We start from the raw sequence: 23460 nt of genomic DNA, 5'->3' as shown, positions 1-23460 counted from the left end.
AAGATATTTTGTGTGCTAATAAGATATTCAATAGATGTCCAAAAAAGGCTTTGCAAACAATAACACCTTATAAGGCTTGCCATGGAAAAAATCCTTACCCTACAAATTTGTGTATTTTTAGATGCTTAGCTTATGCTCTTGTGCCAAAAATGCATGTAAGCCTACATTGCTCCTATAGAATTACCCTTTACTCTTCAAGATTCAAGTGATCCAATTGGTCCATCCTTATTTTATTAGTATATAACATGCAATCTTTATGCCTATCACATTAGATTGAAAGTGTAGTTTTCAATATCACATTATTGAGAAGGTTTGAACTACTGACAAGTGTGAGAGGATCTTCCATTCACTTAAAGGGTATGTAGGATTACGCTCTATTATATCCATGTCATGGTGACCCATAGTTGCATGCTTTTGTGGATCTAACTCAACAAGTTGTTATAAAATTAGACTATCTACTATTGGGTTTTGCTTTCAACTTGGTACTTCATGTATGTCATGTTGAGAAAAAAGAAAGCTATAGTGGTCACTTCCACTTTCGAATATGAATACAAAGTAGAATTTGCAACTATGGTTGAACGAGTGTGGCTCAAACAACTTGTTACCGACTTAGGTGTTTATTGGTCATCCCCTACCAACTTGTTAGTCCTGGGTGAATGTGAATACATGGTAGGATTTGCAACTACCATTGAGCAAGTGTGGATTAGATGGCTTGTTACCAACTTAGGTGTTTATTGGCCATCCCCTACCACTATCTATAGTTAGCAATTTCAAAGAATCCATTCTTCCATACTCATAAAAATAACATTGAGGTGCATTATCATTCTGTATGGAAACATGTCTAAATAGGAGAGAGCAACTTGCTTTATGTGCCTATGTAGGATATATTGGCAAATCCCTAGGTAGGTTCCACGGAGCAATCGTCTATGTTGAAAGAACTTACCCACTTTAGTAGCTATGATGGGTTGAGGTGTTGATGCAAAAGTGGTACAAAATCATTACCTTCAACCTAGTAATGAGAGACATTAGCAAGACATCTTGTTGTCATGACACAAGCAAAACATGGGGGCATCAATTATCATACTGAATAAAGAGACAAATATCAAGCCTACAAAAATATTTCGGGGCTCTTCATCTTTCCACCAATGTTAGCCAATCAATCTAGCATAGTCAATGCACTCCACCAATAGTAGTCCAATTTGATTTGTTACTGCAAGAGTCAATTGTTATTTGCATCGAACTTCATGCTCATATCACACCATGAAAGGTGAGAAGGATCGAAGCTTGCACGCGAGCTATGGTGGGAGAGCAAGAGCAAGAAAGAGAGAGACAAGAAATGGGAACTCCAACAGTCACAATGTGTGACCGGGCCTTCCTTTATTCAAACTGTCACTAAAAGAATAAAGAATAAAGTGACGTGATGGGCGCCCGCCACCTGCAGTGTGTAGTGGCGGGTACTGTCAGTGTAGTAATACACGGGGCGGCACGACAGAGGCGCCTTTACCCCCAACAACCTCCCACTTAAAGGCGAATCTGCCCTAGTGAGAGAGAAAAGAAAAAGAAAAGACAGTACAAATGTACATAGGTACAAGGGATGAGGAAAAGCGACATCTCATCCAACGCCCATCAACCTCTTGAGGAAGGCAAAGCGCTCAGTAATGAGGCTCTTCGTGAGCAGATCTGTAGGATTCTCGTCAGTGGAGATCTTGACAAGGTCAACAGACCTGTCCTCCACGACACCACGTATGAAGTGATACCTTACCTCAATGTGTTTCGTCTTCGCATGGAAGACCGGATTCTTAGCCAATTGAATGGCACTCATAGAATCCGAATGCAGTGTAGGTGTAGCATCAATCCCAAGGTCAGCAACTAGACGGCCTAACCATATGGCCTCCTTGCAAGCCTCAGTGGCTGCAACATACTCGGCCTCAGTGGTAGACAAAGCCGTACACTTCTGAACCCTGGACATCCAAGAGACAGCCCCTCTAGCATAGGTGAATACATAGCCAGAAGTGGACTTCCTACTATCTGCATGTCCTGCATAATCGGAGTCAGTGTACCCCACGACCCCTGTATCCTGGCTGCCATAGCAAATACACATATCTGCTGTGCCCTTCAGGTACCTCGTGATACCCTTCACGGCATCCCAATGTCTGCTGCCAGGTGTAGCCATATAGCGTGCCACAACACCAACTGCATGTGCAATATCTGGACGAGTGGCTATCATGGCATACATCAAACTGCCCACGGCTGAAGCATAAGGGATCTTGGCCATCTCGGCCCTCTGCTCATCTGTCTGCGGACAATCGGCCTGTGATACCTTCACATAAGAAGGTAATGGACAGCCAATAGGCTTTACGTCCTGCATGAGGAAGCGCTCAAGGACTTTATGAATGTACTCCCGCTGTGAGAGATACAAAAGCCCCTGATGCCTATCGCGCTTAATGCGGATCCCAAGTATATGTGAGGCCTGTCCCAAATCCTTCATCTCAAAGCTCTTCTTCAGCTGAGATTTAAGAGCATCTAGCTCATCATGAGCTTTCCCTGCTATCAGCATATCATCAACATAGAGTACCAAGATATGCAAACTGCCATCACGGGCTTTCTTCCTGTAAAGACACGGATCCATAGCACTCCTGCTGTAGCCCTGTGACTGCATAAAGGCATCAAACTTATGATACCATTCCCTAGGTGCCTGTTACAAGCCATACAAGCTCTTCTTCAACTTGCACACTAGGCTGATCCATATAGATCTCATCATGCAAGTCCCCATGTAGAAAAGCCGTCTTGACATCCATTTGATATAGATCTAAGTCAAGCTGTGCAACCAAAGCCAAAACTAAGCGCATGGTGGTCATCTTAACCACAGGAGAGAAGAGCTCATCAAAGTCCACACCATGTTCCTGCTTAAAACCCTTTGCTACCAATCTAGCCTTGTATGCCTGCTTGGGGTGTCCAGGGGTACTTTTCAGCTTGTACACCCACTTGCATGGCAAAGCCTTCTTGCCCTTAGGCAAGGCAACCAAATCCCAAGTCTCATTCTTATGCAGGGAGTCTATCTCAGACTGCATAGCCCTCTCCCAGGAGTGACTGTCACCCCTGCGCATAGCCTCATCATAAGTGAAAGGCTCTCCTGCATCTGTAACCAAAACATAATGCATAGAGGGCTGAAATCTGTCAGGTGGACGTCTGTCTCTAGTAGACCGTCTCACCGCAGGCTCTGCTGCCTGTCTAACTACCTATCCAACACCCTGGCCCTGTGGAGGAACTACTGTAGGCTGTACTACTGGCTGTGCTGGAGCTCTAAACTCCACCTGAAAGATCACTCTGTGGATCTCAACCACCTTCTCAGGCTGCTTGTGCATCTTGTCTTCATGGAAGACGACATCATGGCTGCGTACTATTTTCTGCGCCTGCGGATCCCATAGGCGATAGCCCATCTCTCCTGACTCACCATAGCCAAGGAATATGCATTTAATGCTCTTTGGATCCAATTTACTCCTCTTGTCCTTGGGCACATGGCAGAATGCCTCACATCCAAAGACACGGAGATGCGCATAAGAGGGTGGCTTACCAGCCCAAACTTCCTCTGCAACCTGGAAATCTAATCCACTGGAAGGCGATCGGTTTATGACATGCACTGCCGTACTAACTGCCTTAGCCCAAAAACTCTGTGGTAGGCCTGCATGGCTAAGCATAGAGCGCACACGCTCCTGAATAGTCCTGTTCATGCGCTCAGCCAAACCATTCTGGGGTGGGGTGTAAGGGGCAGTCAACTGACGCTTAATACCCCTGTCATCACAAAACTGCTCAAAAGCACGTGAGACATATTCTCCCCCATTGTCAGTCCTAAGGCATTTCAGCCTATACGCAGTCTGGTTCTCAACAAGAGCAAGCCAATGCTGAAAGATTGCCAAGACATCGGACTTTTGCTTTATGGGATAAGCCCACACTTTCCTAGAAAAATCATCAATGAAGGTAACAAAGTACTTCGCGCCACCCATAGACATGCAAGGCATAGGCCCACAAACATCGGAATGCACCAATGCCAAGGGCTCACTCATGCGTGGCCTACCTGATTTCTTATGCGTAGACCTATTCTGCTTACCATAAAGACAATGATCACACGAGTCAAAACGTGCATAGTCCAAAGGCGGAAGATACTACAAACCAGATAACATTTTCATTCCCTTCAAAGACACATGCCCCAAACGGGTATGCCAAAGTGATACATGTGGGATAGAGCTTACTGCCAAAACATGGTCTACAGAAGACCCAGATACAACAAGAGGATAGAGGCTGCCAACCTTGGCGCCTCTAGCAAGCACAAGTCTGCCTTTGGTAATTTTCCAGGCAGAATCCCCAAAACAGACATGAAACCCTGCATCATCCAACTGTCCTACAGACATAAGATTGCGCGTAAGCGCAGGTACATGACATACATCCCTGAGCAAAAAGAAACTGCCAATGGAAAACTGCAACTGAATATCTCCACAGCCCACAATATCAAGAGACCTGTCATCTCCAAGTCTGACTGATCCAGATACAGTACGGCAAGAGTGAAACCACTCACGGTAAGGCGTCACATGGAAGGACGCACCTGAATCCAATAACCAGCACTGTGCATACATACTAGATGTCTCAGTCAAGTGTGAAGCATCAGAAGAACTAGCTGCAAGTATAAACTCATCACCACCATCGGACTACTCAGTTTGCGTGACATTAATTTCCTCAATCTTGACGCTGGACTTCGCAGGTACTATGCTGCGATCAGAGGACTTCTCTTGCACTTTATCTTTCCCCTTATCCTTGCGCTTCTCATTGCGCAACTCATGACACTGTGGTCTAATATGGCCCTTTTTCCCACAATGATGACAAGTGACATTTGCATTGCGCCCACGCGACTTACTACGCGACTTGCCACGAGATTTAGATCGACCCTTCTGCGAGTCACGGCCTCGGCCATTACCACGGTCATACCTGTCATTCCTGCCTCTAAGTGTCAAAGCATGACTACCACGAGAGGCATCCAAGTTTTTGCGATTCACCTCTTCCTGAAGAAGAGCACTCTCAACATCTGCCAATTTTAGAGTAGCACTAGAGGCACAAAGAGCAGTGCGGAATACATCCCATGACTCATTCAGAGTCCCAAGCAAGAAAAGAGGAGTTACTTCCTCTCCAAAGGTGATATCCTGCGAAGTTAGGTTCTTCAGTATAGCATGGAACTGGCTCAAGTGAGCAGACATAGTCGCATTATCCTTCATGACCAGAAACATAAGCTGCTTCAACCAGTACATTTGACTCGCCGGACTTTTCTTATCATAAAGATTCTTGATCTTATTCCATAGATCCCATGCACTCTGTGCTTCCTCAAATACATTATAATGTACCTGTTCAGTGAGAGACAATACAATCGTGGACTTGCATAGCTCATCAAGTTCAAGCTAGTCGTCATTGTCCATAGTTTCAGGCTGCTCCCCACTCAACCGAAGTGGCTTAATCTGAGATTTCTGCACCAAAACCTGCCATATTTGACTCTTCCAGTAAGAGTAGTTGGTACCATCCAACTTTGTAATGTTAAAGATGGCACTATCATGCGAAGATGACGCCATTATGCAGGCTGGAAATGCCCAAACAATCCAAAACTGCTTGCTGTTTTACTGCAGAAACTGCCCAAAAATGACCAAAACGGGATCCAAAGGGTGAGGAAAGTGTGCCAAAAGTTGCTGCCCACTTAGTACTAGGTGCGGTACACCAAATTAGGATATTTCAGCATGAAAAGTACACCTCAATCCACCAATAACTGCTTTCTGTAATAAATTGCAGGTATGCAGTCTAGAGAGCAAACTGTCCCAAAATAGGATCCAATGTCAAGCAAACAATGCTAGGTCCAAAGCCGGCATGAAACGGACATAAGCAAGGCCAATGATAGTGAAAAGAACATGAGCTCAACACCGAAGCATGTCAAAATAACATCTGCCAGTGAAAGGCACACCCCCAAACACTCTAGGCAAAGTGTTCCTGTAACTGCCAAAACCTGACACAATTAGGTGTCTGCTCAAAGAGAAAGATCCAAATATGAGACTCAGCTCATAAGCATCCTGTGAACCAAGAGTACATCAATGCATATCCATAAAGATCGGAGTATGATCCCAAAGTCTCAATGCGTATGTAGCTGCTCAAGACATAAACTGCTCCAGATACATGTAAGTGCTCCAATAGCATGCAATTGTCAAAGGTCAAGCAAGCATGTAAAATGCTCCCACTGGCACAAAAGGCGTACAAAGCGAGCTCAGAAGCTCAAACAACCCAAGAGAAAGCACCAGTGATAAGTGACCCTGTCAATGCATCAAGCGCATTCAAGAGAGCATGACATACATGAAGCACCGGTTGTATTAACCATGAAGCAATACATAAGCTCAAATAAGCTCTCAGTCAACTCAATGACATCCAAATAGCAACCAAGATCAGTGATCAAGTAAGCCGGGAATGCTCAAATACATCCAAATCCAAGCTCCAAATGTCGGTATGGCATACACGAACCAAATAGCATATGTCACGAACCAAAGCATGTAATGCAAAGGCCTAATTGTCAAGTAGAGACATGAGGCATAGGCGGTCCACGAGCATGCCAAGTCGGTCCAAATGCCAGTGAAGACGGAGCTAATGCGAAGCTCAAAAGCATCCCATAATCTCATACATATGCTCCAAGTCATCCCCAAATGTCAGAGACATCATGCCAAAGCTCAAAGCATACATCCGGTATCGGTAGGTAAGTGCCAAAGCATGTAAAGTACCTTCAGCCCACTGTTATTCCAGCATGTATTTACTGTTCTAAACAGTAGATTTCAGCCCCGTATTCAAGCCAAAATCGCTCCAAGTCGTCCCCAAATGTCAGAGACATCATGCCAAAGCTCAAAGCATACATCCGGTATCGGTAGGTAAGTGCCAAAGCATGTAAAGTACCTTCAGCCCACTGTTATTCCAGCATGTATTTACTGTTCTAAATAGTAGATTTCAGCCCCGAATTCAAGCCAAAATCATGGTCAAACCAAATGCATACATCCCCAATACATCCGGGTAGGAAGTAGACCGCATACGGGCATCAAATAGCTCCAATGGAATGAGGCATAAGCAACAAATGTCAGTGTCAGGGGTGCTACCCTATTTCCAGCACTGTTATGCAGTGAATGACAGTTTCAAAACTGAGAATGATCAGCTCCCAACCTCAATGTCAAGCCAAAGCATCAAAATGACATCCAAAAATGGCTCAAATGCCCTCCAAATAGGCCAATGATGAGTGCTCCATGAGCAACAAAGCATTCAGCTGTAAAACATGGAGGTCAAAGTCTGAAAATGGGCGCCATATTCAGCGTGTTGAGGCCTAGAGTGCTGCTTTAATCACATGGCTGAATGTTGAGTGTGGGGGGGCTCAATGATGGCCCAAGGTAGGCACATACCAAGCCATGAAGGCCCAATGCAAAGGGGAGGGAAGATATGAGCTATGGAGCTCAAGAAGAGTGGCTGCCCTTTGTTCCTGCCCTGTTTCAAACTGAGAATACACTCAAATGCCTGCAAATGCTGAAGCAATACCTCAAGGGCAAGGCCCTGATGAAGCTCAAGAAGGCCGGGATGGAGCTCGGGAAGCCGGGGAGAGTCGGGAGCTCAAGAGGTCGGCTATGGCTGTTGGGATGGAGACCCAATGCATGAAGCGAGTCGATGCGAAGGTCGGGAAGCACCGAGTCGAGCTCGAGCAAGAGAATGCCAAGCTCTGATACCAGTTGAAAGGTGAGAAGGATCGAAGCTTGCACGCGAGCTATGGCGGGAGAGCAAGAGCAAGAAAGAGAGAGACAAGAAATGGGAACTCCAACAGTCACAATGTGTGACCGGGCCTTCCTTTATTCAAACTGTCACTAAAAGAATAAAGAATAAAGTGACGTGACGAGCGCCCACCACCTGCAGTGTGCAGTGGCGGGTACTGTCAGTGTAGTAATACACGGGGTGGCACGGCGGAGGCGCCTTTACCCCCAACACACCACATGTATGGGTTTTGTAATCATTTGATACGAGATTATTAAATTTAGATATAGGATAAAGCAGAAAATGTTTGGGGAAGGGTTTTTAAAACCCCAATATTGCACTACTATTTTTGTAATTACACATGTATTTTGGTCCTTAAATCGGTATTGTTGTTGCTATTTCCGTTGGTATTACCAATATATCAAAACTTTGTGATGGTATTTTGCAATGAATTAGTGATGACTATAGGAAAGTTTCAAGCCACCCAAAAATTTTAGAAGCATGTCTCAACCCAAAAATCTTTGGACTTCCTTAACTGTTGTTGGAGGTACCCACTCTTGCACATCCTTGACCTACCGCAATCTTTCCAAACTATAAATGAAATATGGGGAGTCAACAAGCAAGTGTTTAGAGCATGTGAAAAGGAACATATATTAAAAAAAAAGACAAAGCACATATGGACCCCCAACTTGAGGAAAATACCTATATCACCAAGTACGCAAGATAATAGTGAAAGATTGTAGAAAAGGATCATCTTGGAAAGCATTGCTATTGTTATAACCCAAACACTATATGTTATCCTAGTAGTTTTACTGGGGCAAATATGTTGCACTAAAACTAAATGTTGTTGTGGATTTTGATTACCTTAGACAAGGAAGATGATTAACAATAAACGATTCCCTCATTCGGCCATACTAGAGTCCTCCTAGTAGGCCTATAATGCATTGTATTTCAAACAACTAATTCAGTGGTTTGCATTGATGGAGGGGACACATGAAAGAAATGTTCGACATAAGGATAAGGATGAGAGATAGTATTCATGAGAAAATGAGAGAAATGTGGTCAAGGTATTCAATAGTGATATAATAGCATAAATAAATGAGAACATCAAAAGAATGAAATGATATTATACACATAAGCACAAAAAAAATCTTGAAGTGCCTGAATTCCAAATGCATATATTATACTTAACACATGAGCTCAAAGCATCTACTTTCTTTGAGCTTTTATAGATAAGCATCATTGCTCCTATGCTTATGTGCTATTTTCAAGCTTGATGAAACTATTTGTAGAAGAAATAGAGTACAATGGAGGAGCAATTCGAAGTGTGTAAGGGGACTATATATCATGAAGTTACTACATTGGTTTTATCTTTTTAGGTCTCATAACAGCTCAAGGGGGAAAAAAATTGCATTGGTCATGCCTCTGTTTCGAATCCATGAGTAAAATCACATAACTAAATGTGCTAGTGGATGCATAATCATCATAGAGAGGAGAAACTTGGAGAGCCATCGCTTAGACATGATGTATGCCAATGATAATGCTTGTTGGTTGGTGGTTGATTGCAAGTTTGTAGTCCTTGTTGATGGGGTAGAATCTGATTGTACCTCGATACCAATGGCATGTAGTGGCCAAGGAGCTTGTCATAGCCAAGTTAAAATACTCATGGATAAAGCGAACCATCTAGATATTCATCTAAAAGACTCAATGATCAACAACCTTTTGAGCCATCACCATAAGGCATGTGTAGCAAATTATAGATTGCATGGAGCTGGTCCAGGTCTTAACTATTGGGATACTCTAGTTAGCAACTCTATTGAAATTCTAGCCTCAAAACTAGCTCATAAATTAGTCATTGTTTAGAAAGACAAAATCAAAATCACAAAGTGCCATGAAAAAGGTGATGATAGGGGTGAGATGACCTTAATCAAGTAATCTAGCTCTCCCCCCAAGTATTTGAGGATGGCTTTTTGCTTACCAAGGAAGAAGCCCAAGCTCTCTAGGGTGGTATACCATAAAGCCATAAAAAGATGGATGGACCAGTGGCCCTTGACCTATGTGGGTTGCGTAAGAGTCATGCTGAAACAATGAAGCATCTTCTGCAGGATTGCTAATAGAAGCATGGTCTATGGAATGAGCTCAAGAAGTGGGTTGAAATGGTTGAATTTCATAGTGGTATCTAGGCTAAATCCATTCTATTTGAAGAAGAGGTAGCCTTAATGAAGGCTCAACTCAAATTTGGAATGTTATTATGGTTGTTGCAATAGGGCTATGAGGTAGCATAGGAACAAGTATTTCGGCAAAAACCAACTTTAGTTCTCTTTGGACAAAGAGGTGTTTGTTCAGCTTAGTACACCTTTTTGTGGATGATGTAAATGTTTTAATCTTAATGGAATCACATTATTAAAAAATGTGGTAATGGAGGGGTATACAAGTGGATAGTCCCACAAAAGCTACTCTAGAGTCTAAGGCTCAATGCAGGTAGTCATCAAAAACTGACCTAAAAGAGAAGCTATAGCCTATGCCTCTTATATTAAAATAGAAGTTAGCCGAAGGGTTTATAGTATTACTGATTCGTGAAGGCCAAAGTCGGTTAACTGCCTGCCTATCTAGTGCGCTGCTAGGTAGGCTTGAAAGTTGACATTGGCATAAAGGTCACGTTAACCAAGTCGGTTAAATACCTACCTAGGCCTGTGATATTTAATCCGGAAGTAAAATTATTTTGCGTTGTTACTTGGCATGCAACCAATCTTATACGGGGCCAGAAGATCTTCATGACACTTTTCCCAAGTCTCCATTTCGTGTGACAGCGCAAAACACAAGATGTGCCCGCGCTAGTGAGTTGCCGGTGCATGAAATCGGAGTCAGAGATTATAATATATGATGGAGACTAGGCCTGAGTCGATGGGGCGCGTGCGTGGCCCGGTGCAGCCAACCATATCATCTATTTAATGCCACCATGCCTTGAACAGCCATTCCAGCTCGTATGTCCTCGAGTTCGTTGGATTAATACTAGTGCTGCTGATTAGTTATCTCATTAGGCATTCTGAATCCAATAGCCAATACTATTATGTACTCCATCCGTCTGTTGGGTTGATTGGATTGTTCTTGCTTAAGTAACCCGCCGACTGTGAGTGTGCGGTACTGTCGATTAGTAGTTTGATTAGGCACTACGAATCCGATTCAGCCATTCTCGGCTTTATCAACACCAAGTAGCCGGATCATAATACTCGCCGGAAGGCTGCTTATCATCAGTATACTGTATTCATTCATCTAAGTATTGGTAGTCATTCATGAATCCGGCAGCCTTCCTTACTTAAATCCACTTCTTGGGTTGATTCCATCACTTATTGGGGCGCCACAGTCAGCACGTGCAGGGTACTGTGATTATACCTTACCTTGCTTTGATTGTTTGGGAGGAGTAATCAATAGTACTGCTGTGACTAATTTGACTTTCAGATTACTGTCACAATTCGTGTGATTAACTGTGGGAGAGCCACAGTCGATCGAGGCTAGTGCGATCATATCTAAGCTCCGGATCTGATTATTAGTAGTAAGCAAGCAGATTATATGGCTCCGGCCATCTCAGTGCATGTAGACTCGGATAATGATGACACAGAGCAATACATCGATGTGCTGCAGAGAGGGTTCGAGATATCGGAGGGCAAGCTGAGGTTCAACGGGAGGCCATTCCTGTACAACGTGCCCCCGAATGTGCTTCTGTCACCGAACCTGTCGGTGTACCTAAGGAGCAGCAGCTCCGGCAGCGGCGGCTGCCCCTCCGGCCTCAAGTCCAACAGCGCCTTCTTGGGCTTCGATGCCGAAGCACCCGCGAGCCGCCACGTGGCGCCCCTGGGGAAGCTGCGCGGGGTCCGGTTCACTAGCCTCTTCCGGTTCAAGGTCTGGTGGACGACCCTGTGGATCGGCGACCGAGGCTCGGACGTGCAGGGGGAGACGCAGTTCCTGCTGCTGGACACCAAGAGCCGAGCAGCCACCGACGGCTGCCCGGGCTACCCGTACGTCCTGCTGCTTCCCGTGGTGTGCGAAGGCGGCTTCCGAGCCTCCCTGCAGGGGGGAGACGGCGACGACAGCCTCGCCGTCTGCGTAGAGAGCGGCTCGGAGTCAACCCGCCGGGCCTCCTTCCGAACCTGCCTCTACCTCCATGCCGGTCACGACCCCTACCTCTTGGTCAAGGACGCCGTCCGGGCCCTCCGGGCTCACCTGGGCACGTTCCGCCCTCTCGAGGAAAAGTGCCCCCCTCCCATCCTCGACAAGTTTGGGTGGTGCACATGGGACGCCTTCTACCTCCGCGTCTCGCCCCGTGGCATTTGGGATGGTGTGAATGCTCTCACCGTGGCGGGAGTTCCCCCTCGCTTCATCATCATTGATGATGGCTGGCAGTCCATTGCCCCTGATGACCATGACCCATCATCCTCTGATGCCACCACGCATACCCTAGCCGGTGACCAAATGCGGTGCCGCCTCACTAGCGTTCGAGAAAACAAGAAGTTTAAAGACTACCCTGCAAGTAGCCTCCTAACCAACAAATCCTTGGGCCCCACAGCTAGCCATGCTAATCTCAAACCAAGGGAACATAAGCATCATCCTAATACCCAACACCATCAGAACCACCACCACCATCATAATCATCATCACCATCATCTCCACAATCATCACTATTATTACATCGATACAAACTCTGATCACCACCTCTACTTTGAGAACGATGATGACTTGTTGGATACCTCCACCCAAGGGTTGGGAGCATTCATACACGACTTGAAGAGCGAGTTTGAGTTGCTAGAGGATGTGTATGTCTGGCATGCACTAACAGGATATTGGGGAGGTGTACGACCGAGTATGCGTGATTCATTCAAGGCTCGCCTGGTCAAGCCTACCTTATCCCCTGGAGCATGTGCCACCATGGAGGACCTTGCAGTTGATAAGCTCATCTCCAACACAATTGGTCTTGTTCCTCCCTCTTACATTCACAAATTCTATGACAAATTCCATGCCTACCTCTCCAAAAATGGAGTGACTGGAGTGAAGGTGGATGTTGTTCAGGTACTTAATCAATCATGTTCAACTAGCATCAAATTTATATCAATTGCATATGATCTATGAGCATGAGCAGATTCCTCATAAATCCCCGCTAAATAAGGTCAAAGTGGCCTTGATGATTTTTTAATGTATATCAAATATGCTTTTAATCAACATGGCTTGCCTTTTCTCAGGTATTGGAGATGTTGGGTGAGGATTTTGGGGGTCGTGTCTCCCTTGCAAAGGCTTATTATGATGCTTTGAACTCATCTATAAGGAAGAACTTTGAGGGAAATGGAGCTATAGCAAGCATGGAGCATTGTAATGACTTCATGTTGCTTGGCACTGAGCAAATTTCCATGGGTAGAGTTGGTAAGCCTCTAGACCTTGGTTAGTGCTTCAAGAAACAAAAACCATTATGAACTTCACAAGTAGCTTTGGCATGCCACTAACATGACATTGTTTTTGGTAGGACCATTTGCCTTTCACATACGATGGTAGTTGGCATCTAAGAATGGTTGTTGAAAGTGGATGGCTTGTGATTTAATGTTAAGTTGTAACGTTGGAATGAAGGGCTCTGCTATGTTTTAACATAGGGATTGAGCTTGTGCTTTGCAAACAACATAGTATACTATATACAATGTTGAATTGCCAACCTTCTAGCCATTTGTGTTAGCACTAGTGCCTAATGCTAGGATGCATGAGCAAGGTATCTCATAGCATTCCAATAATATGCTTATGTTATGGACTTTTATTTTTCATTTGTGTGGTAGTTTCCCAACAAATTCGACCCAATATTGTGGTATTGTTACTACAAAAGATATGGAAGTTAAAAATGTCAAGTGGAGTCTATTAAAACTCACTAGATCTTGTGATAGTTGGACTTTTTCCACAATCAGATGGTTAAATGGTGGCAAGGAAAAGGGAGTTTGGCCTAAATAGTGTTCACTATCAATATATTTTATAGCTAACACACTTTTTATCCTTGGCTTTGTCATAGGTGATGATTTTTGGTGTGCGGATGGCAATGGGGATCCCTTTTGGTTGCAAGGTCTTCATATGGTTCATTGTGCATATAATAGCCTATGGATGGGGCAATTCATCCAACCTGATTGGGATATGTTCCAAACCAAGCACGTGGCGGCTTCTTTCCATGCAGCAGCAAGGGCCATCTCAGGTGGTCCGATCTATGTGAGTGATAAGCCTGGGGAGCATGACATTGGTGTTTTGAAGAGATTGGTCCTACAAGATGGCACCATCTTGCGGTGTGAGAGTTTTGCTATGCCCACAATAGATTGCCTCTTCCATGATCCATCTAAAGATGGTGAAACAGCATTGAAATTGTGGAATGTGAACAAGGTAATAACCCACATGAGCATGCCAGGTTACACAATTGACAATTAGTGTTGTTGTTATCTTTTTTCTTAATGGGAGATAGCTCTAGTTTGGGAATATATGCAATCTAGATGTGGTTCCCCCATAGCAAAGCACAGTCTATCTAACTAGTCAGGTTGTGTGTTTCTAACATATGCAGTGTGGAGGGGTGGTTGGGGTGTTCAACTGCCAAGGTGGAGGGTGGAGCAAGGAAGAGAGGCGGACGAGGCAAGTGGTGGAGAGTCGGGTGGCATGTGAGGCGGTGGTAAGGGCAGGAGACATTGCTGCATGGAACGAGCTGGGGAGTGCCGCCGGCCACAACCAAGGGGCTTGTCGTGCCTTCGCAGTCCTCTGCCACAACTCTGGGCACGTGGCAATTCTACGTGGCATTCACAGCACCATCCACGTGTGCCTGGAGCCCTTGGAGTTCGACATCTACACTGTGGTGCCGCTGGCTAGGGTTAGGGCGAGGAATGAATCGTCGTCGTCGTCAACTTGCATGGACATCGACTTTGCAGCTCTGGGCCTCGGTGGCATGCTCAATGGTGGGGGTGCTGTGCAACGCGTCAAGCTGCTGCAATCAGGTGGTTTGCCCAAAGAAGAAGGCCAACAAGCGCTTGGCCAACTAGTTGGGGTGGAGGTACGTGGAAGTGGGCAATTTGTTGCATATGCTTCCACCTCCCCTAGAGACATTTGCTTCGAAGGAGGGCCTCCCATCCACTTTGATTTCAACCCCTCCACTCGTGTCATCCTTCTTGACATCCCTTGGACTCCCCCCTCTGGCTTGAGCACCTTGATCTTCAACTTCTCTTAACTTAATCTCCAAGTTCTCTTAGCTTAATTCTCTTTTGTCGATGAGGTCCCCTCCCTTGCTGGCTTGTTGCCTTGATCTCACCCTACCCTAACCTTTAGCTTCTCCTAATCCTAACCTTATTAGATTCATTTCTTTTCCATTATTCTAGCCACTCACTTCTTACTCCATATTTTCATAGAGCTACTGACCCTTTGACTCCTTTTCCCCTTAGCTTTACCTTCTTTGTCTTTGTATACATGTTCAATGTGCTTCTTTTAAGCTATTTACAACCTTGGCAAAAGTCAAAAAATGTTGCCCACTACAAAATGAATAAGCAGTCCACCAATGTTATCCTTGTAGAAATGGTTGCATATAAGATCCATTTTGCATGTATACGCTCCTTGTAAATATTGTGCATCAAGTCTTTTTGTGAATATACTCCTTGAAACTTTTGTACGTACAAGTCCTTTTGTAGATGCACTCCTTTCAATGTTTGTATATAAGTATCCCTTTTTAAAATTATACTTCTTGGACTATTGTGTACATCAATGTTGCACATCTCTTTAGGAGGTGCTATATATATTTTCTATCTCATAAATTCTCTTTCACATTATTTCACAAAAGAACCATTGTACAAAAGAGTGATTCTGTGGATACACAATAACTTGGCTACACACACACACACACACACACACACACACACACACACACACACACACACACACACACACACACACACACACACACACACACACACACACACACACACACACACACACACACACACACACACACACACACACACACACACACACACACACACACACACACACACACACACACACACACACACACACACACACACACACACACACACACACACACACACACACACACACACATTGCATAGTGTAAAAATGGAAATGTTTGCTTAGTATGTTTTTAACTTATATTCTTGAAAATTGGATTATAAATCAAAAGGAATACAAGCATTCTAACATCATGATAGCACAATAATAGATCTATCAATTAAAGTACCTTGCTACTTTAATCAATCGCCTCCCCCCATAGTAGATGTGTCAACTAAAGTACCTTGCTACTATTCAAATCTCTTCCTATAGAGTGCAAAACATGTAAATCGCAAAAAGGGTATTCTTTTATTCCTTAACATGTTGGCATGAAGATCAATCAGTAAATGTTGATCTTAGTTAAATTAGTAAATGCTGGCATGGAATCAATCCATAATTCCAAACATGTTAAGGAATAGAGTAGTAAGATCTCTTATATGCTAGTACTTCAAGACAAGCTCATATATTAAACTTCCGAAGATTTGCAATATATATCCATTTTTTTCATAACTAACCTAAATTGGCAAAAGAATTTAGGCATTTTATAAATAATTTTCATAATTCTTTGTAAAGGCTAGTGATGGCAATTAGCCGCGTTTAAAGCAAGGCGGCTAATGGCGCATTGATGAGCATACACATGCAATAGTAGTTATGGCCATGAGAACATAATGAGGCTAGAGAGAATATTGCAGTTGACAGTAGGCTATAAAAGGGAAAGGCTCACCCAAGCAAGGAGGTGTCATTAGCCCATGTTTTTGTTTCATCCCTATTTGTTCGTCTGTTGGGTTACTTGATCCATTCTTTGATTGGCATATTGTGTGCTACAATAGTAACAAAGTTAGTCCCTCTAGATGTCTTGAGTCATGATCATTGGTAGTAGTGCTGCCATTCTTTGATGCATTAGTGCATCTTAAACCTATGCAATTATGCTATTCATCACATATTGTTCTTGAGTATTCGGATATTGTCAGCCTTATCTCTATTGAGGCCGTTTTATTGAATTAGATATTAATATGCACTTTGAAATTCTTGTTTGAGTACATCATCTCTGTCTCCATATTGTTTTGGCTATGTTTGTGTCTGCATCTCAAACACTGACTATAGATTAGGATATCAATATCAATATATGTCAATTTTGAGTTGTCAAGAATCATGTGGTGGGGGATTTTTTTGAGTTGCTACACCAAACACACAACATACACATAAGAGGAAGCTCACTCAAGAATGCAAGAAGAGATACGAATGCCAAAATGTTTTCTTGCTAGTTTCTTCTTCTTCTTCCACACACAATACAATGTACACAAAGAGAGAAGATACAACATAAAGGAAAGTGGCTTGCTAAGTCAAACAATGCATAACTGACTATACTAATTGATTGGCGCTATAATTATTCTAGCTATAGGTAGGTGCAAAAAACTAAATATAATAAGTAACAAGTCAGTGGGGCCATGTGAGGATCATAATGACACCGACATTCTAACACATGCGGACCCATCTAGCCATGTTGTCCATCATCAATGTCCACATGAGTTAAGCTTGCCATCTCAACACTCCCCCTCAATCTCAATTGTATCTCTACAACTCTAAGTAATCTTTGAAACTTTCAATGCTTCTCTCTACCTAATGTCTTTGTGAAAATGTCAGCTATCTAATCCTGTGTGATGACATATACCAAGTCAATCTCTCATGCAAGTACCTTCTTTCTCAAAAAGTGGTAGTGCACCTCGATGTGTTTTGTCCTAGCATGGAAGTTTGGATTCCTAGCTAGTTGTATGCTACTCATGTTGTCACAGTGAATGACAAAATGGACCATCTCCCTACACATCCAAAACACCCAATAACTTTTGCAACCATACCACGTTACATGCTACCATAGTAGTACCTCTACACTCAGCCTCTACACGCGATAAATCAGTTCCGGATTGCTTTTGCTACTCCATGTAAGTGCTACACTACCAAGGGAAAATATAAATATGCTAGTAGATCTTTTGCCTGAGATGCTACTAGCCCAATTTGCATCTGTGTATCTAAACACTTGTACATCCTTACCTACCTCATTAAAAAGTCAATAATGTAAAGTGGACTTCATATACCTCAATATGTGTCTAACTGCATCCAAATGAGACACTTTAGGCATCTGCATAAATTGACTGACAAGACTAACAGCATAGCTCAAGTCTAGACGCGTGATAGTCATGTAACTCAAACTCCCTACTATCCTCCTGAACATAGTAGAGGCTTACATGCTATTATACAATACTTGGATAACATATCCAAGCCATACTATCTTTAGGATAGCCATATATCATTATCACATTTGATCACCTCAATACCAAGAAAGTACTACAACTCACCCAAATTCTTCATCTTAAACTTCTTCAAAAAGTCCTTAACTTCAATAATCTTAATGTCACTATCAGCTATAATAATCAAGTCCTCCACATAGATGACTACGATGAATAAACTTGCATCTCCCTTTCTCACATAAAGTGAGTGATCAACATTAGAAATATAAAAGCTAGTATTGATAAGATACTCTCCAATCTTGTCAAACCATGCTCTAGGTTATTGCTTCAGCCCATAGAGTGCCTTCTTTAACTTGCACACATATGTGGGATGCTTTAAATCCTCATAACCTGCTAGCTACTCCATATACACATCTTCTTGCAATTCACCATGCAAGAAGGCATTCTTGACATCATTTGCTGCAAACTCCAACATTTGGCTCTACTGCCAAAGCAATCACGCATCTAACAATTGCCGCAATTGGATTGAATGTCTCTTCATAATCTATACATATGTTTGAGCATAGCCTTTTGCAACTAGCCTAACCTTATACACACTAATCGAACCATTCGCATTATGCTTGATTTTGTAAACCTACTTATAGCTAATAGCTCTCTTGCCCTTAGGCAAGGGTACCAAATCCAAAGTCTTATTAGCTTCTAATGAAGCCATCTCCTCAACCATTTGTTGCATTCCAATGAGCATGACCAACATCATTCTCAAAACAAGTGGACTCAACATCCTCAACTACCTTCACCATATAAGCATAATGGTGAGCCATGCAACCTTGAAAACCAAATATTTTAATAGGATATGTGACCCTGCTAGACCTGCATACCATTGGATCACTCAATGGAGCTTTTACATTACTATGTGCTCTCTATACACCTGGTGTCCTGATTGAAGGAATACCAAGCTCATCATCCAAACTGTTTGAACCACTAGAATCTCCATCAAATCCCAAATGACTAGAAGATGTACAATTACCATCCAACCTTTTCTTCTTTCCTTTGTCTTTACTTGCAACACTTGTTGATCCACCTGAAGATGTGGGGCTACTCTATATTAGATGATATTTCTGGTTCACTAAGTCTCCATGATTCTTGCTTTTCTTTTTACACATAGCTATCATGATCATTACCATCATCTAATACATCACTAGTAGATGTATACCAATTGCTCATCTCATAAAAAATAATGTCCCTCCTCGCTCTGAACTCACCTTGACAAGGTTATAACAATGATATCCTTTCTGCTCTAAAGAGTATCCAATAAAGATACATTTTTCAACCTTTTGATCAAGCTTCTTTTGTAGCTCATCTGGCACATTAATATATGCAACAAGCCAAACACTTTCAAGTGTGACACATCATGCTTCTTGCTTGTAAAGCATTCTTCGGGGTCATCCTATGAATTACAGCTATGGGAGTTTTGTTCATAATATACATAGTAGTATGAACGATTTCATACCAAAATGTTTTGGCATATTGTTTTCAACCATCAATGCCAATGCAACTTCTACAATATGTCTATTTTTTCTTTTTGCGATCCCATTTTAGTATGGGATATACCTACAAAAGTAAATTGTCTCTTTATCCCATGAGACCTCAAGAAGCCACTAAACTCATTAGAGAGGTACTCTCCCCTCCATTTGATCTCAAGCACTTAACTTTCAAGCCTATTTCCATTTAAACAATAGCCTTGAAAGATTTGAAGTGCTCAAATACATCACTCTTTTCCTTCTTGAAATATATCCACATCTTTCTTGAACAATCATCAATAGATGTGACAAAGTATTTGCTGCTGCTATAAGAGATAGATTTTGTGTAGGCCCCCAAACATGTATATGCATAACATTAAGTATATTTCTGCTCACATCCCTATTATGTGAAAAGGATTGGCTTGCTTACTTACCAAACTGGCATGCTTCACACACTTTATGAAATTCTGCAACTCTAAAAGTAGGCAACCAATCCTTTGGATTGCATTAATTTTAGCATTTGCACATTCGCATACCCTATATGTTTATGCCATATTTCAATGTCTGCAACCACTCCTTTTCCTTTAGCTTACATAGCATCACTCATTACAAGAATTTCAGCAACTAAAGTGAACATGCAACCAACTCTACTTCCTTTTACAACCAAATTGTACTTATTATTAAAGTCTTCTACAAACAACCTTTTGCATTAAATCAAACATGCAACCCTTCCTCTAGTAGTTGGGTAATAGATACTAAATTCATTGTGATTGATGGCATATGTAATAATTTTAATAGACTCTTTGTTCGGCCATCATGCAAGACAAGGGAACCTTTCTAATGTGTGAAATTAGGTGGCATGAATCATCACTTATCTACACATAACATAGATTTCGTAAGTCGTATATCTCTCAAATCATTCAGTATGACTGGTCATATGATTAGATCCACCTGAATTGACATACCATATATCATCACATGTGACCCCTTTCTTGTAATAGAATTTAGCATATGCTACATAACAAACAGACACTCATTTTTGTCTTCAATTTGTCATGAAGATGATGCATACTTTCCTTGCTTCAATTTATCACTGTAGATATCATTCTTCTTAGCATAACAATGGGCTGCAATATGACATGTTTTACCATAATAATGGCAAAAAATAGTATAATTTCTAGAATATTTGCACTACTATTTACCTTTTTCTCTAGAGCTTTCCCTATCCCTAAAGTTTCTACGGTCTCCTAAAGCTTGCATTCACCAAATTATTGATTTAACTTGTTTTACTTCTTATCGCCGACATGTCGCATACCATGGCCTCTCAAAGTGGATCTGCCATGCCCCCTTCTTGGAACTTGAGTAAAATTCTTGGACATGTTTACCATTTCTTTTAGATGAGTCACCCTACATATTGATGTCTTTGGTAATCATGAGAGAGACCAACTCATTAAAATCTGAAAATGACTTTGCAGATATACAAAATCAACACACAAAATTAACAAATGATTTTCAAGCCTTCTCATTATTAAGGCCACCCAAAGTAGATGAAACCAAATCATCATCATCAAGCATTGCATCAATCATATGAAATGCATGGATTGAAGGAAAATTGGTATCCATTTCATGATATGCAAGAATCGAGTGAAATGGGCTGAAAAATGAAATGGAAGTAGGTAGGAAATACCTTCAATAGTGACTCACTACATTACAATTTTTTCCACTTACCATTGGATACAAATTTTCTCATGACATTTGAGACAATAGTCAAACAAGGCAATGTCAAGGTGGTTAGGGAAAAATAGATGATAAATTGGAAGCTTAGGGTATGATTATGGTAATGAAATTAGAGTGATTTGGTAATCATTACCATCTATGAAAGCTCTAGGGAATGATCATGTAATGCATTTAAGAATATGGATAATTTCTTATCAATTTAACCTCTCTTTCCATCAATTGGATAAGGTCAACAATAGGATATTCAAGAGAGATTAAATGATGATTGAGAATACCTCTTGTACTTGGAGTTAAAGTATATTGTTGATGAAGAATCCTTTGATAAGAATGGCTTCATGATCAACTGTGAACATCATCAAAGGAATCATCAACTAGCTATAGTTCACATCAGAAGAGGACCAATGACTATGATTAAAAACATTTGCTTCAACAAGAGATAGTGTCTTCTCGTGTGCAAAAGCTTTCATCTTCTTAGACACTGTCTCTATCTCATGTGTGCAAAGGTCTTGCCTCCAATTTCTACCTTTCTTTCAGCACCTTTATACAAGGCATTTGCACCTTCCTAAGAAATCTTGGCTCCAACTTCTTTCAGCAAAGGAATTAACCTTCCTTTATACAAGGCCACGATATCATCACATCCTCTGATGTGTTTGTCTCCTATAGACATATTTGGAACAATTGACTATCCTATAAGGTTTTGTAAAGCTCCTTGTACTTAAACCTCATCAGCTAGTTCATTGAGTTTAGCTATTAGAGGTTGGAGTCCCAACTCACTAAATAGCCCCTTCATTTGCTACAATGTCAGATCTAGAGTATGGCTATGCAGGTTGAAAGAGGAAGAGTGAGCTCATGAGGTAACAGATATCGAGACCAAATTTCACACAAGTGAATTATGTTCCAAGATTGAGGCTTGGACTCTTAAACACAATCTTGTGTGTTGACAATGACACAAACACTTTGCTAAAAGGACAAAAGTACTATATCATTGCATTCAAAAAGAGAGCAAGTACAATGCTTTATAGGAATAGACTAGGCTGTACTTTCTACCATTGTGCATATGGGATTTTGCATCTTGAGCTCACATTGCTCCATAAAAAGAGGCTAAGCTAGGTGGGATTACCAATATCTCAACACCCCTTGAAGGATGGATTTTAGGCCCCGGAACATGCCTAAAAATAGGGGAAAAATATGGAAATGCGGGGGAAAATGCTCAACCACGAAGGCGGCAGCTCGACCTAGGACGATTTTAAGCATTAAGTGCTTGACGGGCGCCCGTGCGACACTCCGTGAATTTTCATAATTTTTCCGTGCGCCTGTGCCAGTCAGTGAAGCTGCAGGCCTGTCCGGGATGTTGAGACGAGCTCATAGGAATTTTCAGATCGAAGTTCCGAGTCCGGGTGCGGAAGATGGCCCGAAACCGGCCGGGGTGCCCAAGAGGGGGTCCAAAATGGAAATTTGAAAAGGTGTGAAGGAGGGGGGGTGACCTTTGGCACCCCCCCCTCAAAAAATCGTGGATATGGAGGGGGGGCGGCGGCTGAAAACAGCCGCCGAAAAAAAACGCGACCCCCCCCCCCCACAATCGATTGCTGGCTCACAAAGAAGCCATGGTTATGGACCTCCAGGCCTGATGAAGATGATGTGCCGATCAATTCGCCGGTCTCCGCTCCCGCAATGGTGGACTGGTTGAAGAGAGAGAAAACCAGTCTTTCTCTCTCCTCTCTCTCTCTCCTCTTAGCCCCCGTTCGTGCTTGAAGGAATAGGATGAAGATGGACGGCCGGATGGATGCCGATTCTTGACGGGATGAAAGAGCAATGCAAAACCATTGTAGATTGCTGATTCCAAGCAGAATTCATGGCTGGAAATCAATCGTGGGACGTGCCAAATTTAATGGAAAAACCCGCAAGACACGGTAATAATTGTTTTTTCAAGGAAAATGGTCTTTTGATGCAAATTTGGTTGATAAAAATGTGTTCATATGGATTGAGTTTTGAGTATGTCGTGCTTTGAGTTGGTTTCTAGCTGTTCATCATTTAAAAATCAGGAAAACATGTGTGGGATAGCAGAAAATAGGGAACCGAGACACGAAAAACCATGAAAAATG

At 42.4% G+C, this 23460-nt stretch overlaps 1 protein-coding gene across 2 annotated transcripts; it reads left to right on the top strand.

The window, feature by feature from the left end:
* Positions 1-10777: 10777 nt before the first annotated feature.
* On the top strand, positions 10778-15496 carry LOC148026633 (galactinol--sucrose galactosyltransferase-like). Of its 2 annotated transcripts, none has more exons than XM_087691097.1 (4): positions 10778-12864; positions 13035-13212; positions 13841-14199; positions 14375-15496. In XM_087691097.1, the coding sequence occupies exons 1-4, from the start codon at positions 11371-11373 to the stop codon at positions 15026-15028; spliced, it is 2685 nt and encodes an 894-aa protein (XP_087547223.1). In that variant the 5' UTR covers positions 10778-11370; the 3' UTR covers positions 15029-15496. The 2 variants fall into 2 exon arrangements, with proteins under 2 accessions (XP_087547223.1, XP_087547221.1); XM_087691095.1 differs by having other exon boundaries at positions 13035-13230.
* The last annotated feature ends 7964 nt before the right edge of the window (positions 15497-23460 follow it).

Source organism: Lygodium microphyllum, chromosome 13 (assembly GCF_053477565.2).
Source record: "Lygodium microphyllum isolate KBCC chromosome 13, Lygodium_microphyllum_v1.1.10, whole genome shotgun sequence".
Taxonomy (NCBI): domain Eukaryota; kingdom Viridiplantae; phylum Streptophyta; class Polypodiopsida; order Schizaeales; family Lygodiaceae; genus Lygodium; species Lygodium microphyllum.
Note: the sequence above shows the minus strand (reverse complement) of the source record. Positions and strands in the feature narration are given on the sequence as shown.

What these genes read in the sequence shown, in the direction of transcription:
- LOC148026633 (XM_087691095.1), top strand. Translation starts at nt 11,371, where the DNA reads ATGGCTCCGGCCATCTCAGTGCATGTAGACTCGGATAATGATGACACA. An exon ending in TGAAGGTGGATGTTGTTCAG is followed by an intron (nt 12,865 to 13,034) that starts GTACTTAATCAA and finishes GCCTTTTCTCAG; the next exon opens with GTATTGGAGATGTTGGGTGA. An exon ending in AATTGTGGAATGTGAACAAG is followed by an intron (nt 14,200 to 14,374) that starts GTAATAACCCAC and finishes TAACATATGCAG; the next exon opens with TGTGGAGGGGTGGTTGGGGT.